The sequence below is a fragment of the Pseudoliparis swirei genome, chromosome 3 (assembly GCF_029220125.1).
Source record: "Pseudoliparis swirei isolate HS2019 ecotype Mariana Trench chromosome 3, NWPU_hadal_v1, whole genome shotgun sequence".
Lineage (NCBI taxonomy): Eukaryota > Metazoa > Chordata > Actinopteri > Perciformes > Liparidae > Pseudoliparis > Pseudoliparis swirei.
The window spans coordinates 1,672,759-1,691,139 of NC_079390.1; the positions used below are offsets into that span (position 1 = coordinate 1,672,759).

At 45.4% G+C, this 18,381-nt stretch overlaps 1 protein-coding gene across 1 annotated transcript; it reads right to left on the minus strand.

Annotated features, from left to right (window-relative positions):
• Positions 1–2,121: 2,121 nt before the first annotated feature.
• nsg2 (neuronal vesicle trafficking associated 2) lies at positions 2,122–18,161 on the minus strand. The gene is made up of 5 exons (XM_056406167.1): positions 17,791–18,161; positions 17,194–17,389; positions 12,279–12,389; positions 3,864–3,974; positions 2,122–2,407 (listed from the first exon to the last, which is right to left on the minus strand). Exons 2-5 carry the CDS (start codon positions 17,323–17,325, stop codon positions 2,210–2,212), a joined length of 552 nt encoding a protein of 183 aa, XP_056262142.1. The 5' UTR covers positions 17,326–17,389; positions 17,791–18,161; the 3' UTR covers positions 2,122–2,209.
• Positions 18,162–18,381: the final 220 nt, after the last annotated feature.

Genomic DNA, 18,381 nt, shown 5'->3' on the forward strand with positions numbered 1-18,381 from the left:
CTTCTTCTCCTCCTCCTCCTCGTTGTGTCTTCTTTATCTCCTCGTCTTCTTCTCCTCGTTGTGTCTTCTTCATCTCCTCGTCTTCTTCTCCTTGTGTCTTCTTCTTCATCTCCTCGTCTTCTTCTCCTCGTTGTGTCTTCTTCATCTCCTCGTTGTGTCTTCTTCTTTATCTCCTCGTCGTGTCTTCTTTTCCTCGTCTTCTTCTCCTCGATGTGTCTTCTTCATCTCCTCGTCTTCTTCTCCTCGTGTCTTCTTCTCCTCCTCCTCGTCTTCTTCTCCTCGTTGTGTCTTCTTTATCTCCTCGTCTTCTTCTCCTCGTGTCTTCTTCATCTCCTCGTCTTCTTCTCCTCGTTGTGTCTTCTTCTTCATCTCCTCGTCGTGTCTTCTTTTCCTCGTCTTCTTCTCCTCCTCCTCCTCGTCTTCTTCTCCTCGTTGTGTCTTCTTTATCTCCTCGTCTTCTTCTCCTCGTTGTGTCTTCTTTATCTCCTCGTCTTCTTCTCCTCGTTGTGTCTTCTTCTTCATCTCCTCGTCTTCTTCTCCTCGTTGTCTTCTTCATCTCCTCGTCTTCTTCATCTCCTCGTCTTCTTCTCCTCGTTGTGTCTTCTTCTTCATCTCCTCGTCGTGTCTTCTTTTCCTCGTCTCCTCCTCCTCGTCTTCTCTCTTTTCGATGAACGCTCCGCTGCCTCCACTCGGATGTTTCCCCCGGACAGCCGACATATTAATTACAAAGCGCTCGCCTGTAATTTCCAGAAGCTTCTATTGTTGTCCTCGTTGTTGTTGCTTCTCTCCGAGGCGCCAGGGGGGAGGAGGCGTCACTCATCCAGGTCTTCTTCCGGTACTCTCTTTAGCTCATCACCTCGTCGTCATGACAACCACCGCATCTCTCTGCGAGCTCTGGAACGTTCCTACACACAGATAGGTATGTAACGTGTGGATCCGAGGAGGACCCTGACTCCCCGGGCGACTCGGCAGTGAGAGACGGAGACACTTCAGGTCACAGCTGCTTTTTATTTAGAATTCAAACCCAGAGAACGAGGACGAGGACGCACACTGGGAGGTTACACCGGGGACCGCTACGCATCGACTAACTACGTCACAACATCTCAGAGAAAGCGCTCTGGACGACTTCAACGTCACAGAATGAAGAAATAACTAAAAGCGAAGTGCAGGTGAAGACGAGCGGTGTGGGGAGGAGGCAACGACGTTCACGCCGCCTCCCCCCCACACCGTGTTCTATGTCAGGAACCGGCATGGGAGGACGTGTGAGGGGAGTTTAAGGGATAGAAAGTTGAAATTATGAGATGGAAAGTCATTATTATTATTATGATTATTATAATTATGACTTTCTATCTCATAATTTCGACTTTCTATCCCTTAATTATTTGTTTTTAGCGGCGGTTGAGAAACAGAAATGAAATGCTACTACAATGCACACACACACACACACACATAAATAAACTGGCCTGAGCTCAGCTGTGTGTCCAGCTCGGGTCACTATCAGATGTAAATGGTGAAACACGTTGAATTGTCTCAAAAAATGAAAAGCTAAAATAATGTGTTTAAAAAAATGTGTCACAGCAATTAGAGACCACGCTGACCCCACGCTGACCCCCACGCTGACCCCCATGCTGACCCCACGCTGACCCCCACGCTGACCCCACGCTGACCCCCACGCTGGGGTGGGAATATGAAGAGATCTCAGAGAGAAGGTCGGTGAATAAACATTAAACACAGACACACACATTCAGCCTCGACTTTGAGCCGTTTGTACAAAGATAACCACGAATCATCGTTATTACAGAAAGAAACGAAGAGAGAGAGAGAGACGGCCAATCAATAATACATTAAGAGGACGAGAGAGAGAGAGAGAGATGGCTGTGTGTGTATGGCATGTGTGTGTGTGTGTGTGTGTGTGTGTGTCTGTGTGTTTATGTCTGCATGCATGTGTTCATTCATTTTATTACACTGGATGTGTTTCTGTTGTGCACCTACACCTGGAGGGGTGTGTGTGTGTGCGCGTGTGTGTGTGTGCATAATGTGCGCGTGTGTGTGTGTGTGTGTGTGTGTGTATGTGTGTGTGTGTGTGTGTGTGTGTGTGTGTATGCGCGTGTGTGTGTGTGTGTGTGTGTGTGTGTGTGTGTGTGTGTGTGTGTGTGTGTGTGCACGCCCTTGTTCCTCCCTGCATGTTCCCCTCCACCCCCCTGTGGGCTCAGTGGCCCCCGGCGGCGGCGGCGGGCGGCGGGGGGGGCTTGGCCGCCGCCCCCCCGGGCAGCCAGGGGGAGACGGCGTGTGATTGGCTCTGCTGGGCGACGCTGTAGTGGCTGATCACCGTGTAGAAACGCCCCCTGGAGGCGGCGTCCTGCGTGGCGTAGTACGCCTCCAGAGACGCCGGGATGCAGCGCTTGTGCTGCGAGGGGGAGGAGCATAACGAGGTCATGGTTAAGGGGGCGGGCTTTAGTCTGACCCTCTTCCTCCTCCTCCTCCTCTTCCTTCTCCTCTCTTCCTCCTCTTCCTCCTCCTCCTCTTCCTCCTCCTCCTCTCTCCTCTTCTCTGCTCTCCTCCTCTTCCTCCTCTCCTTCCTCCTCTCCTCCTCCTCTCCTCTCCTCTCTCCTCTCCTCGTCTCTCCTCTGCACTCCTCTTCCTCCTCCACCTCTCCTCCTCCTACTCCACCTCTCCTCGTCATCCTCTCCTCTTCCCCCACCTCTCCTCATCTCTCCTCTTCTCTGCTCTCCTCTTCCTCCTCTCCTTCCTCCTCTTCCTCTCCTCCTTTCCTCCTCTTCTCCTCTCCTCGTCTCTCCTCTGCTCCCCTCTTCCTCCTCCACCTCTCCTCCTCCTCTCTCCTCTGCTCCCCTCTTCCTCCTCCACCTCTCCTCCTCCTCTCTCCTCTGCTCTCCTCTTCCTCCGACTCCACCTCTCCTCATCATCCTCATCCTCTCCTCCTCCACCTCTTCTCAGCCTCCTCCTCCACTTCTCCTCTCCCCCTCTCCTCTCATCCCCTCCACCTCCTCCTCCTCCTCCTCCCTCTCCTCTCCTCCTCGCCAGTTTGTGAAAGGTCACCTTGGAGGTCTGTGTCTGCAGGAAAAATCTGGGCTTTAAGGTGAATACATATAGTTCAGCCCAAAGAGAGGAGAGGATAGAAGAGGAGGAGGAGAGGAGAAAAGAGGAGGAGAGGCTGTCTGGGTCACAGGAGAGGAGATGAAAGGAAAGGAGAGGAAAGGAGAATGAGAGGAGAGGAGAGGAGGAGAGGCTGCGTCACATGCTGCAACACTCTAAACATGGAAGCTTATTATTGATAATCTCCTGATGACCTCGTCTCTGTGGTTTGGGTTGTGATCAGAACGTTATTGGTTAACAGGCTGAGAGTCTGATCATCATCTAATAGTCGATCAATAAAGTCTCTTCCTCTGGCGTCTGTGTCCAGTCACAAAACAACCAATTATATTTAATTATATTTAATTATACGGGTCATAACAAAACCACTGATATCCCTGAATGATGATCATCTCGTCTTCTGAGCCTTATTAGCTTCCTCTAATATATATATATATATATATATATATTTGATATAATATAGAATATATGATAATATATATATGATAATATATATATATACATACATCATATATATAATGATAATAACATATATGATAATAATGTATATATATATATATATATGATAATAATATAATAATATATATAATAAATATCTGGTCATATATATATATTTATATGTATATATATGAATATATATTTATATATATATATTTGATATAATATGAACCAGGGTCCTTTAGGGGCCCCCGTCTGGTTCCATACAGAACCTTTGAACCAGGGTTCTGTAGGGAACCCCGTCTGGGTCTCACCTTGTAGATGAACCCGTCGGGGCAGGCGTGGTCGTAGGTGAACGCTTTATACACCACCAGGAACACGATGCAGGCGAGGAAGGCCAGAGCCAGGATGATGAGGATCGTCACCTAGAGGGGGGGGGACAAACACTGGTCAGTGTGTGTGCGTGTGTGTGTGTGTGTGTGTGTGTGTGTGTGTGTGTGTGTGTGTGTGTGTGTGTGTCAGAGCAATAAAGCCGGATTGAGAGTGTGTGTCTTATATTTGTATATATGTGAGGCAGGGTAGGGTGAGACAGTGACACATGTTGTTAGTGTGTGTTGAGGTGTGTGTGTCTGTGTGTGTGTGTGTGTGTGTGTGTGTGTGTGTGTGTGTGTGTGTGTGTGTGTGTGTGTGTGTGTTGAGGCATGTGATGGATGACTCGGGTTGAGGAGCTCCGGTGAACAATGGGCTTTGTTCCCAGCGAGCCCGTTACCCAGCATGCACCTGGACCTGAAGCTGAACACACACCGCCTGTGTCTCTCCTCTCTTTAGGTTTCTTATATAAATAATTAATAATAATTAATATGCTCCATCAGCGTTGTGGGCGTGACCATCGCTCTCCGTTGTGGGCGTGACCATCGGTCTCCATCAGCGTTGTGGGCGTGACCATTGGTCTCCATCAGCGTTGTGGGCGTGACCATCGGTGTTGTGGGCGTGACCATCGGTCTCCATCAGCGTTGTGGGCGTGACCATCGCTCCGTTGTGGGCGTGACCATCGGTCTCCATCATCGTTGTGGGCGTGACCATCGGTGTTGTGGGCGTGACCATCGGTCTCCATCCGCGTTGTGGGCGTGACCATTGGTCTCCATCAGCGTTGTGGGCGTGACCATCGGTGTTGTGGGCGTGACCATCGGTCTGAGTGGCTGTTTACTTGGCGTCAGCTCGGGGTCACGACCCTTAACCCCGGCGACGCCCTCTGGATGACATCACACGTCACGACAAGCCGACAAGAAACCGACGTTAGAACGAGCGATTCAGACTCGATCTTTTTGAACTATGAGATGTTTGAAGCCGCTTATGAAGGAGAGGGATGAGAGTGAAGCTCCTGATATCAGGCAGAGAGCAACCAGCTGCATTCAGACTCAGAAACACGGAACATGGAACATGGAACACGGAACACGGAACACGGAACATGGAACAAGGAACACGGAACACGGAACACGGAACACGGAACATGGAAGATATTTTGATTATTATGCATAATTCAAATGAAGGAAATTACAACTGCATACATTTAAATTATTAGTCTGTGACGCTCAACCGATCTGAGGAAGACATCCAGACAATCAGTCATTGAATCAAGAATATCTGAGGCTCTGCACACTAACGGAACCGCCGGCTGCAGAACCGCCGGCTCCAGAACCCCCGCTGGAGCGCGTGGTCCGTGAGTCCGTTGAACATCCGTCCCGACCTCTCTCCATTATTCATAATCCGGCTGAGGCCCGCAGTAAACCTAAGGAGGTTGTCATGGTAACGCCACAGCTCACGGATGAAGTGCATGCACTATTCCTCGGTCATGAGACGACGCTGCAATACTGCCGATGCCAGCTGAGTGCCAACGTATCAAAGTGATGTAATAGATTACAGCTCCTTAATACCAGGAGGGCAGCTGGAAGCCCGGCGTGCTGAGAGCAACGAGAACTGGCTCAAATATTATATATGTACAATTGATATATAAATATATATTTACATAAATATGTACATATATATTTACATATATATATAAATAATTATAAATATATATATACATTTAAATATATATATGTATATATTTACAAATATATACGGTTATATAAATATATATATACATTTCTGTATATATATATAAATATTTACATATATACACATATATATTCGTGTATATAGATATTAACATATATAAATATGTATATATATTTACATATATATAAATAATTATATGTACATATATAAATTTGTACATATATATATAAATATATACATATATACATAAATAATGACATATATACATACATATTTACATATATATATATCTAGTAAGTTGCAAGATTGGAGTTAAACAACATTTTTGAAACACAACTTCTTTCAATTTATTCTGCATATACACAAGTTTCTTATTCTGTATTTACTCAAGTTTCTTATTCTGTATTTACTCAAGTTTCTCTTTCTTCATTTACTGCCGTTGAACATATGATTTCTTCATTTTCTAACACTTTGCTAGAGAGCGACGCTCCGCCCACCCGAGCAGACACCTCCTCCTCTCGCTCGAGGAAGAAACAGAGGAGAGAGTGTGTGTGTGTGTGTGTGTGTGTGTGTGTGTGTGTGTGAACAGATAACAGAGTGACAAAGGGAGCCGAGTGAGAAACAAAAGGAGGAGCTGACGGAGAGAGAGTGATGGAGAACCAGGGGTCCAGGTGGAGGAGCTCCTCCCTCTGGTGACGGAGGACAGACACACGGGGGGGTTATTGATCGAGGCATCAATCAATACATCGGTGATGGAGCACAAACCAAGATGGATCATTGATCATCCAACTTCCCTCCCACATCTCTGGGCAGCAGCCAACAACTCGATCCCTAATCACAAAATATATTTAAAATTAGTATCCATTTAAAAAACCTCAACAAATATTTATTTAATAAATATTCAATTAAATATAAATGTGTGCTTGCGTGAGTGTGTGTCTGTGTGTGGATGTGTTTGTGTGTGTGTGTTTGTGCTCACGCCTTCACATTATCTGATGCATTTGGATGTATTCTCCTTATTGATGAGTACTGTCTCTCTCCTCAGTGCTCATGTTTTATGTGTGTGTGTGTGTGTGTGTGTGTGTGTGTGTGTGAGGTGTCATGTGTCGGCTGAGCGTCGTCGTGTCCCCGGTAAATGAAACGTGAAGTTCATTCATCACGTTTCTGATTCGGGGCTGATGTGTGAATCACACATGTGGAGCCTCCACTGTGTATAATATATATATATAAACAAGTACTTTTGTGGTGTTTTGTCTCAGTTTGTAAGCATTTTTAAGACAATTGTTGCTTTTTACTAAACTGAATGAAGCCGTTTGAGAGCCTCCTGCTTCCTGCTGCTCAGGGGAGGTCACTGGGAGGTCACTGGGAGGTCAATGTGTCCCCGTCACTAAGAGAGAGTTTAGTTGTCGTACCCCCAAGCCGTCGTCTAACTAAACAACACGACGGCTCAGACACGAGCTTTGAAGCCTCGTCTCCATGGAGACCTTCTTTAATTGGGACGTTAGCATAATTAACACCATTAGCATAATTAGCTTCTATCGACATGAACATGTGCTGAACTATCGGCTTCTGGAGAGGGACTGCAGCACGGCGGGGTGCAACAATCACTATAACACACACACACACACAGACACACAGAGACACACACACAGACACACACACACACAGAGACACACACAGACACACACTCACACACACAGAGACACACACATAGACACACAGACACACACACAGACACACACATAGACACACACATAGACACACAGACTCACACACACACAGACACACACTCACACACACAGAGACACACACATAGACACACACACACACACACACAGAGACACACAAACACACACACACTCACACTGCAGTAGAATCTCATTGTGAGTCTTGCGCCTCTGAGGATAAACTAAACATCTGGATTGGATTTGCTCATCAGCTCCAACTCCTGAATGAAGATGTTGAAGAGAGGAGATATTATAATGATGTGACACGCACACACACACACTCACACACACACACACACACACACACACAACACTCACACACATCATAATGTGGCAATTGTTTTAGATGATGGCCGCTAACTCCTGAGTGTTTGTGTGTGTGTGTGTGTGTGTGTGTGTGTGTGTGTGTGTGTGTGTGTGTGTGTGTGTGTGTTGTGTGTGTGTGTGTGTGTGTGTGTGTGTGTGTGTGTGTGTGTGTGTGTGTGTTTGTGTGTGTGTGTGTGTTTGTGTGTGTGTGTGTTGGAGAGCCAGTCCTTCAGTGGGTGGTTTGAAGTGTGTGTTCTGGTCGAGTGTTTCATGTTTTCTGGATAGAACGAGCAACAAATTAAATCTGCCTCTCATCCATCTCTCCTCCTGCTTCTCTCCTTCTCTCCTCCTGCTTCTCTCCTTCTCTCCATCTCTCCACCTGCTTCTCTCCATCTCTCCTCCTGCTTCTCTCCTTCTCTCCATCTCTCCACCTGCTTCTCTCCATCTCTCCTCCTGCTTCTCTTCATCTCTCCTCCTGCTTCTCTTCATCTCTCCTCCTGCTTCTCTCCATCTCTCCTCCTGCTTCTCTCCTTCTCTCCATCTCTCCACCTGCTTCTCTCCTTCTCTCCATCTCTCCACCTGCTTCTCTCCATCTTTCCATCCGTCCTTCTCTCCACCTACACCACTCCATCTCTCAATCTCTCCATCTGCATCTCTCTCCACCTGCCCATCTCTTTATCTCTCCATCCCTCCATCCCTCCATCTCTCTCCATCCCTCCATCATGTCATTGTGTGTGGCCCTCAGTGAACATGAGGCCCCGGATCTAGACTCAGGGCCAATGAGGGGAAACAAAAATAACTCTGGGGAACACGTTGCGTCTCCGAGAGAGAGAGAGAGAGAGAGAGAGAGAGAGAGAGAGAGAGAGAGAGAGAGAGAGAGAGAGAGGACAGAATGAGAGTGGGAGGGAGAGAGGACAGAATGAGAGTGGGAGGGAGGGAAGATGGAGGGGACTCTTGGTGAGAGATGACACATGATCCGGTCCGAAGGGAGGAACATTTTGGAAATAGAGAGGGGTAGAAGAGAGGAGAGAGGGAAGATTCAAACCTGCAACCAAACACTTTAAATAAAGAAATAAGACGGAATTTCAAAATAAACCATTTGAAATTCTAAAAATGGAAAAAGCAACCACATCAGAGAAGAGGAAAAGAAAACAAGTGTAGGAAAGGATGGAGAGCGGTGAGTGGCGAGGGATGGAGGGATGGAGGGATGGAGGGAGGGAGGGAGGGCAGATTAGAGAGAGCCGTACACCCTGAGCTCTTCATCCATCAACACAATCTGCAAAGCTTTAGAAGAGAGGAGAGATGTGCAGCTTTCACCCAGAAATGTTTGCTCTGCACAGCACGCTCTGTGTGTGTGTGTGTGTGTGTGTGTGTGTGTGTGTGTGTGTGTGTGTGTGTGTGTGTGTGTGTGTGTGTGTGTGTGTGTGTGTGCAGTATCAGCTCTGTCGGTCAGGCACAGAAAGCCCCAAAACTAACCGACGTCGCACAAAATCACACAACAGAAGCCGAGGAGCCCGACGGGAAGTGAAGTCTTTTTGGAGATTCTCAACGCACGACAACCGACATGACGACTGCAGAGATACAACGAAACGTACGCACAACAACCAGAGACGCTATTTTGCTTCCCCTATTTCACCTGTTTTGCTTCCCTTATTTCACCTGTTTTGCTTCCCTATTTCACCTGTTTTGCTTCCCCTATGTTTCCTGTTTTGCTTCCCTTATTTCGCCTGTTTTGCTTCCCTATTTTGCCTGTTTTGTTTCCCTTATTTCACCTGTTTTGCTTCCCCTATTTTGCCTGTTTTGCTTTCCTATTTCGCCTGTTTTGCTTCCCTATTTCGCCTGTTTTGCTTCCCCTATTGCACCTGTTTTGCTTCCCTATTTTGCCTGTTTTGCTTCCCCTATTTCACCTGTTTTGCTTCCCTATTTTGCCTGTTTTGCTTCCCTTATTTCACCTGTTTTGCTTCCCTATTTCGCCTGTTTTGCTTCCCCTATTTCACCTGTTTTGCTTCCCTATTTCGCCTGTTTTGCTTCCCTATTTCGCCTGTTTTGCTTCCCCTATTTCGCCTGTTTTGCTTCCCTATTTTACCTGTGTTGCTTCCCCTATTTCACCTGTTTTGCTTCCCTATTTCGCCTGTTTTGCTTCCCTATTTCACCTGTTTTGCTTCCCTATTTCGCCTGTTTTGCTTCCCTATTTCACCTGTTTTGCTTCCCCTATTTCACCTGTTTTGCTTCCATTATTTCACCTGTTTTGCTTCTCTTATTTCGCCTGTTTTGCTTCCCTTATTTCACCTGTTTTGCTTCCCTATTTCACCTGTCTTGCTTCCCCTATTTCACCTGTGTTGCTTCCCTTATTTCACCTGTTTTGCTTCTCTTAATTCACCTGTTTTGCTTCCCTTATTTCACCTCTTTTGCTTCCCCTATGTTGCCTGTGTTGCTACCATAACGTGAGTTCTACTGCACTGTGCATGTCAGTGGGTGGTGATGCTTGACCTTATAGGTCATTATAAAATCATCACATCGTCATGGAAACTGTAGGTCAGACCCAAAGGGGAGGAGCTCCTCCCGCTGAGAGCAGGAAGAGGAGGAGAGGGTCTGCACACGATGAAGATGCATTAAACATGATGCAAGCAAGATTACGTTTTTTATTAAACCTTAAGTGTATGTTCCGACACGGCGTGTGTGTGAGTGTGTGTGTGTGTGTGTGTGTGTGTGTGTGTGTGTGTGTGTGTGTGTGTGTGTGTGTGTGTGTGTGTGTGTGTGTGTGTGTGTTGAAGGACCTTTCACGCCATAGTTACTTCTCACACACACACACCTACACTTAGATCTTTGCACACCTCTGCCGGGGCACTTTCTCTCTCTCTCTCTCTCTCACTTTCTCTCTCTCCTTCTCTCTCTCTCTCTCCCTCTCTCTCTCTCTCTCCTTCTCTCTCCTTCTCTCTCTCTCTCTCTCCTCTCTCCTCTCTCTCCCCCGCCGCTCTCAGTCAGGGTTGCCATGGAGGGAGTTTTTTTCTCTGCTGCCATGACAACGTGAATTCTCTTCGGTCTCCCCTGACGACAGGAGAACGGACCTGACGGCGTCCGGGTGACGTGTTGGACTGACAGCTGAAGTTACACACAGAACCTTGAAGGTTCCATCTGGAACCGGACATGGTTCTTCAGAGTGATGCCATAGAAGAACCATTTCTGGTTCCACAAAGAACCTCTCAAACCAGGGTTCTCTAAAGAACCATTTCCTTAAAGACTTCTTAAAATAACCTATAACGGTGTCTCAAAGAACCTTAGGAAAATGGTTCTTTAAGGCACCATTTATGGTTCCTGAATGAACCTTTCAAATCAGGGTTCTCTAAAGAACCATTTCCTTAAATAGTTCTTCAAATAACCTATAATGGTTCCTCAAAGAACCTTAAAAACTGGTTCTTTAAGGCCCTATTTCTGGTTCCACAAAGAACCTTTCAAACCAGGAATCTTTAAATTTCCTCAAAGTGTTCTTCAAAGAACCTATAAAGGTGTCTCAAAGAACATTCAAAAGATGGTTCTTTAAGGAACCATTTCTGGTTCCACAAAGAACCTTTCAAACCAGGAATCTTTAAATTTCCTCAAAGTGTTCTTCAAAGAACCTATAAAGGTGTCTCAAAGAACATTCAAAAGATGGTTCTTTAAGGAACCATTTCTGGTTCCACAAAGAACCTTTCAAACCAGGGTCTTTAAAAGACCATTACCTCAAAGAGTTCTTCAAAGAACCTGATAAAGGTGTCTCAAACAAAACGATGGTTCTCCAGTAGGTGATGGTTCTTCGTAGAACCACAAAGCCTCTCAAAGAACCGTTTGAGAACCCTTATTGTTCTGCGTGTATCACTAACATGTGACTATGTTCCAGTCAGTTGTTCCTCGTGTTTAGAGGTTCTCCGGTTCTGATTGTTTCAGAACTCTTCTCCAGGTTTCAGATCTATTCCTGAACCTCGTCACACAGATGAGATGTTTGGAGAATATCATAAGAATAAAGAAGGTGGTTCTGAAGAGAGGAACGTCTCCTCTCCACTAGCCCAACACCAACTGTTTCCTTTCCTTGAAGAGAGGAACGTCTCCTCTCCACTAGCCCAACACCAACTGTTTCCTTTCCTTGAAGAGAGGAACGTCTCCTCTCCACTAGCCCAACAACAACTGTTTCCTTTCCTTGAAGAGAGGAACGTCTCCTCCACTAGCCCAACACCAACTGTTTCCTTTCCTTGAAGAGAGGAACGTCTCCTCTCCACTAGCCCAACAACAACTGTTTCCTTTCCTTGAAGAGAGGAACGTCTCCTCTCCACTAGCCCAACACCAACTGTTTCCTTTCCTTGAAGAGAGGAACGTCTCCTCTCCACTAGCCCAACAACAACTGTTTCCTTTCCTTGAAGAGAGGAACGTCTCTCTCCACTAGCCCAACACCAACTGTTTCCTTTCCTTGAAGAGAGGAACGTCTCCTCTCCACTAGCCCAACAACAACTGTTTCCTTTCCTTGAAGAGAGGAACGTCTCCTCTCCACTAGCCCAACACCAACTGTTTCCTTTCCTTGAAGAGAGGAACGTCTCCTCTCCACTAGCCCAACACCAACGGTTTCCTTTCCTTGTCACTTCCTCCTTCAGGCTCGTCCCCTCTCACCTTCAGCCTCTCAGACACGCCGTCAGTGAAGCTGATGGTGAACTCCTCCATCTTGGGAAACTTCAGCCTCTTCTTCTCCGTCTGGTACTCCGTCCGGGTTTTCACCACCACCTGGAGGAGGGAGGGAACGACACCTCGTTAAATACACAGAACCATGAAGGAACCTGGAGCCAAATATGGTTCTTCAGAGTGACGCCGTAGAAGAACCATTTCTGGTTCCAGAAGAACCTTTCAAACCAGGGTTCTTTAAAGAACCATTTCCTTAAAGAGTTCTTCAAAGAACCTATAAAGGTGTCTCAAAGAACCTTAAAAAAAGGTTCTTTGAGCCACCGTTTTTGTTCCACAAAGAACCTTTCAAACCAGGGTTCTTTAGAGAACCATTTCCTTAAAGAGTTCTTTAAATAACCTATAAAGGTGTCAGAAAAAAGAACCTTAAAAATGGTTCTTTAAGGCACCATTTTTAGTTCCTCAATGAACCGTTGAAACCAGGGTTCTCGAAATAACCATTTCCTTAAATCCTTCTTCAAAGAACCTTCAAAAAATGGTTCTTTTAGGCACCAATTATGGTTCCACAAAGAACCTTTTAATCCAGGGTTCCCTAAAGAACCATCTCCTTAAAGAGTTCTTCAAAGAACCGATACAGGTGTCTCAAAGAGAAGAAAGGTTCTCCAGTAGGTGATGGTTCTCCTGTAGAACCTCAAAGCCTCTTAAAGAACCTTTTGAGCCGTCCTTCGTCTCTCTCGTCTTTCACACTCGTCACATGTTGGACCTCGGAGAGGCGGATCGATCATCGCGGCCTCAAAGCTGCACGATCCAAACCCCCGCGAGGGGGTGTGGACCGGTCCGCAGGAGAACCGAGGGGTGAGCCGGCCAGAGGCTCCTCCCCCTCTCACTCTGCTGCTGGCTAATGGCCGACCACAGGAGCACCCAGGAGCGCCCCCCCCCCCCCCAGCTGCACCATGGCAACCGCCTTTATCCGAGTGAGCAGCCGCCTCCTCCAGTCAAACGCCGTGGGATCGCGTCCTCTTGACATCTGAAGCTCACCGGAGAGAGGAGAGCGATGACATCATGAAACACGGAGCCGACGATCCCAATGAATAAAATGCGCGACACACCTTGACCTCTCACTGGGTCACCTTGACCTCTCACCGGGTCACCTTGACCTCTCACCGGGTCACCTTGACCTCTCACCGGGTCGGCGCTCTCCTCTGAGAACGATGTCGCTGAATGAGAAGAGCAGCAACTCAAAGTGAAGCCAGACGGACAGAATAATAACAACAAAGAGAAAAGAGGTTTGCTCTTTCTTTTTTAATTAGAAGATTCTATCTTCTTGTCTTTACTCTGAAGGCAGGCTTTGAACGGAGGACACGTTTTATTTATTCTTCAGACGGCGGTTTGTTTGACGGACGAGTTCAATGTTTTGTGCACGATAAATTGTTAATTATTCATTATTATAATATTTATTTTAAAGTACAGTTGCAATATAAATGTCACCATTTGATGCTCTGGACCAGATTGTAGCGACACAGCTAATTAGCATCGAGTCCCTTAACAGAAGCTACAGTACAGCATTAAAAATAAGTCATAAAAAACATTAAAAGTAAATAATAAAAACAATTTAAAGTAGGTAATTAAAAACATTAAAAGTAAGTAATACATACTATTAAAAGTAAGTAATAAAAAACATTAAAAGTAAGTAATAAATAATATTAAAATTAAGTAATAAAAACATTAAAAGTAAGTAATACATACTATTAAAAGTAAGTAATAAAAAACATTAAAAGTAAGTAATACATACAAATAGAATAATAAATAAAGTGAAGTGATGTGAGTAATTCATACAAAAAAAGATCAGGTGACTAAAGTGAAGGGAAATGTCAAATGGTGAACGGCCCGAGGTGAACCGTTAATTGTTTTTCTAATTATAAATTATTACCTTTATTATAATATATGACAAGGTGGTTTCTGACAGTTTGAAGACGTCACATTGGATCGGGGATTTTTAAATGCATAATAATTTCACCATCATTTCTCTCAGCCCTCCTCTTTGTTGTTGTTGTTGTTGTTGTTTCAAACCAGCAATCCAATCCAAACATTGGTGCCCCGCAGTGCCCAGATGGCATCAAATCTAAAACCTTTGTAACGCCTCGGTGCCCGTACACGGAGGTGAATGACCTTTGCTGCCCCTGTGAATGTCCGTGGGTAACCCCGTTGGTCGGGGGAGGAGCCAGACGCGTCACGTGACCCAATAAATCTCGCTTCAGCTTTAAAGGACAAGAGAGAATGAAACTGGTCTGGGGTCAGATGCTGAACAGCTGGTAGGAGCAGATTAACATGAACTCCTTCTGGTTGGGGGGGGGGGGAGCCATACCCTTTGTGTGCCCATACAAACCCTCCCTCTACCTCTCCCTCTCTCTCTCCCTCTCCATATCTCTCTCCCTCCCTCTCTCTCTCTCTCCCTCTCTTTACCTCTCTATTTCCCTCTCTCTCTCTCTCTCCCTCCCTCCTCTCTCTCTCTCTCTCCCTCCCTCTCTTTACCTCTCTCTCTCCCACTCCCTCTCCTCTCCCTCCCTCTCTTTACCGCTTTCCCTCTCTCTCTCTCTCCATATCTCTCTCCCTCTCTCTCTCTCTCTCCCTCTCCCTCCCTCTCTTTACCTCTCTCCCTCCCTCTCCCTCTCTCCCTCTCTCCTCTCCTCCTCTCTCCTCTCTCCTCTCCCTCTCCCTCTCTCCTCTCTCTCTCCCTCTCCCTCTCTCCTCTCCTCTCCTCCTCTCTCCTCTCCTCTCCCTCTCTCCTCCCTCCTCCCTCTCCTCTCCCTCCTCTCCTCTCTCCCCTCTCTCTCCTCTCTCCTCCCTCCTCCCTCCTCTCTCCTCTCTCCCCTCTCTCCTCTCTCCTCCCTCCTCCCTCTCCTCCTCTCTCTCCTCTCCCTCTCCCTCTCTCTCCTCTCTTCTCTCTCTTCCCTCTCTCTCTCTCCTCTCCCTCTCTCCTCTCCCTCTCTCTCCTCTCTCTTCCCTCTCCCTCTCTCTCCTCTCTTCTCTCTCTCTCTCTCCTCTCTCCTCTCCTCTCCTCTCCTCTCCTCTCTCCTCTCATCCTCCCTCCCTCCCTCCCTCTCTCCTCTCTCTCCTCCTCTCTCTCCTCTCTCTCCTCTCTCTCTCTCCTCTCTCTCCTCTCTCCCTCTCTCTCGTCTCTCTCTCTCTCTCCTCTCTCTCTCTCTCTCTCTCTCTCTCTCTCTCTCTCTCTCTCTCCCTCTCTCTCTCTCCTCCTCTCTCTCTCCCTCTCTCTCTCTCCTCCTCTCTCCCTCTCTCTCTCTCTCTCCCTCTCTCTCCCTCTCTCTCTCTCCCTCTCTCTCTCTCCCTCTCCCTCTCTCCCTATGTCAAGTCTCAAGTCATCTCTATTCTCTTGTTGCTACATACAGAACAATAAAGGTTCTCAAATGGTTCTTAAAGGTTTTGTGGTTCTACGAAGAACCATCACCTCCTGGAGAACCTTTCTTTCGTTAGAAGTACCTTTATCGGTTCTTTAAGAACTCTTTGAGGACATGGTTCTTCAGAGAACCCTGGTTTGAAAGGTTCTCTGTGGAACCAGAAATGGTTCTTCTATGGCGTCACTCTGAGGAACCATATTCGGTTCCAGATGGAACCTTCGTGGTTCTGTGTGTAGTTTGGTTGTGTAAGCCTCCTTGTAGGATGATGTCACCGTTCCAGGAAGTCGGGTCCGTCCACTTCCTGTTACGTTCCTAAAAGTCAAGTCTCAAGCCATCGCCGTGCTCTTGTTGCTAGGCGGACATGAAGGAGGAGACGAGAGGTTAACGACCGACAACTGAAGGATGATTGTGAGGGAGAACGTTATTATTATTGCATTATTATAAAGTATCTCATTCCGACTTCAATGAAGTTATATATCGACATTCCTTGTGACACCTCGTGAGGTGAGTCGACTAACTTCCTCTTCTATATCAATAATGTAATCCTGCAGCTCTGCAATAGGTAATCGATCGGTAGCTCAGGTATCAATATGTATTGATGCAGCTTCTATGTGATATAAATCCGTTCATTTGGTATAATATGTAATCAATGCAGCACTCGGACACACCGATCGGGCTCTCTACACCGCGCCGTCGCCATGGTAACCGGAGTAACACGCTGCGGTGCCGTTACTACGGGATGTGGAGATGATAGACGACAGTCTGTCTGGCCTCTAATCTGTCTCCTAATCTCAGCTGGAAAACAAAGGAGACAGATGGGAGACGGCTGAGAGTGACCTGAATGAAATGAGTGTGGGTATATATAAATATATATATATATATATATACATATATATATATGTATATATATTTATGTATATATATGTATTTGTTTAATATATATATATATACATGTATATATATATTTATATATATACATATATATTTATGAAATTATGTCTATATATATTTTTATATATATATATTTATATTTAGATCTAAAGTTCATATATGTGTATATATATTTATATATGTATATATATATATTTATATCTGTATATGTATACATGTATAAATATATATATATATATATAAATGTGAACTTTATATCTAAATATATATTTATAAATATATATACAGTACATACATACATATATATTCAAATATTTATTTGAATCTATATATAAATAAATATATGAACTTTAGATGTATATATATATAAACGTATAGACGTATATATTTTATATGAATGTATATATATGAATAAGTATTTTAATATGCAAATATGTATATATAAATATATATATTTATATCTATATATTTGTATTTGATATATTTACATATATATATAAATATATACAAATATATATAATTATATATATATATATATATATATATATAAGTGTGTGTGTGTGTGTTTCACACAAAGACTGGACCCGGCTGTCGTCTCTTACCTTCTCAGGTGCGCGGTGGCTCTGGAGGTTTCCCACGTCCAGGGGGGTGATGAGGGGCACGTTCTGGAAGCCGTCCTCCACGCTCACAGGTTTGGCCCCTTTGTCTTGAAGATTACTCCCAAGTTTCACCATTTTTTCACCGCCCTTTTATTTCTCACCTATATTTATATCCCTTTTATTTCCCTGGCGGCTGCTCCTGAAGAGAGGAGGTGTGGAGGGAGAACGGTTTTACCACACAGCCTCATCCAAACCTCGCAGGCGAAGAATATTTAAGGACAAAATCCTCGTCTGACAGAAGATAATTATTGAAATGCTCATTTTATATCAGCCTTAAAGTGCATAATAGCTTACATACGACATTACAATGTTATTTTTAAAAAATTTAAATCAAATTGGCATGCATGTGAATAATTAGTGAACCATAATAAAGGCATCAACAATTTCCAATATAGATTTATCGTATTATATGGTATAAAAAAAAACTCTGCCTAAGGCATCATCTTCTCAACCTTTCCCCCTCCCACACACAACAAAACAACAACAACAACAACATCGTATCCCTCCAAGAAAAACATCAGTAAGAAAGCAGCAACTCACAGCTCGTCCTTGTGCGTCCGTCCCCTCTGCGCTGCGACACGGTTTGCCTCACAGAGGCGGAGGGACGCGCGGGCGGGAGGAAGCAGGAGGTGCAGGAGGTGCAGGAGGAAGCAGGAGGTGCAGGAGGTGCAGGAGATGATGGAGAAGCTGGAGACTGAGGTGGTGCTGATGCTGCGGGGAGACAACGCTGCGCCGCCGGAGTCCAGCTGAATGTCTGGCGGAAGGTTTTCCGAGCAGCAGGCAGCCCAACCCCCCGGATCCACTCAGCCTCTCCTCCAGCGGGCTGCAGCGGCCACTAGGGGGCGTCCTCCTCTTCTTCTTCCTCTTCTTCTTCTTTGTGTTTCTTTCATTTCGGGAGTCTGTAGTATGTTTTGAAGTGGAAAAAAAAGTTAATGTTGCACCCGGGCTGACATGGTGGAAAAGTTTATCCGATGTATTTATATCTTCATCATTCTTCAAACATTCATAAAGATAGATGTTGTCATGGTATAGGCCACCGGAGAAATATATACAGGACTGTCTCAGAAAATTAGAATATTGTGATGAAGTTCTTTATTTTCTGTAATGCAATTTAAAAAACAAAAATGTCAT

What these genes read in the sequence shown, in the direction of transcription:
- nsg2 (XM_056406167.1), bottom strand. Translation starts at nt 17,325, where the DNA reads ATGGTGAAACTTGGGAGTAATCTTCAAGACAAAGGGGCCAAACCTGTG. An exon ending in GCGTGTCTGAGAGGCTGAAG is followed by an intron (nt 3,975 to 12,278) that starts GTGAGAGGGGAC and finishes CCCCCCCTCTAG; the next exon opens with GTGACGATCCTCATCATCCT. An exon ending in CCGACGGGTTCATCTACAAG is followed by an intron (nt 2,408 to 3,863) that starts GTGAGACCCAGA and finishes TCCCCCTCGCAG; the next exon opens with CACAAGCGCTGCATCCCGGC.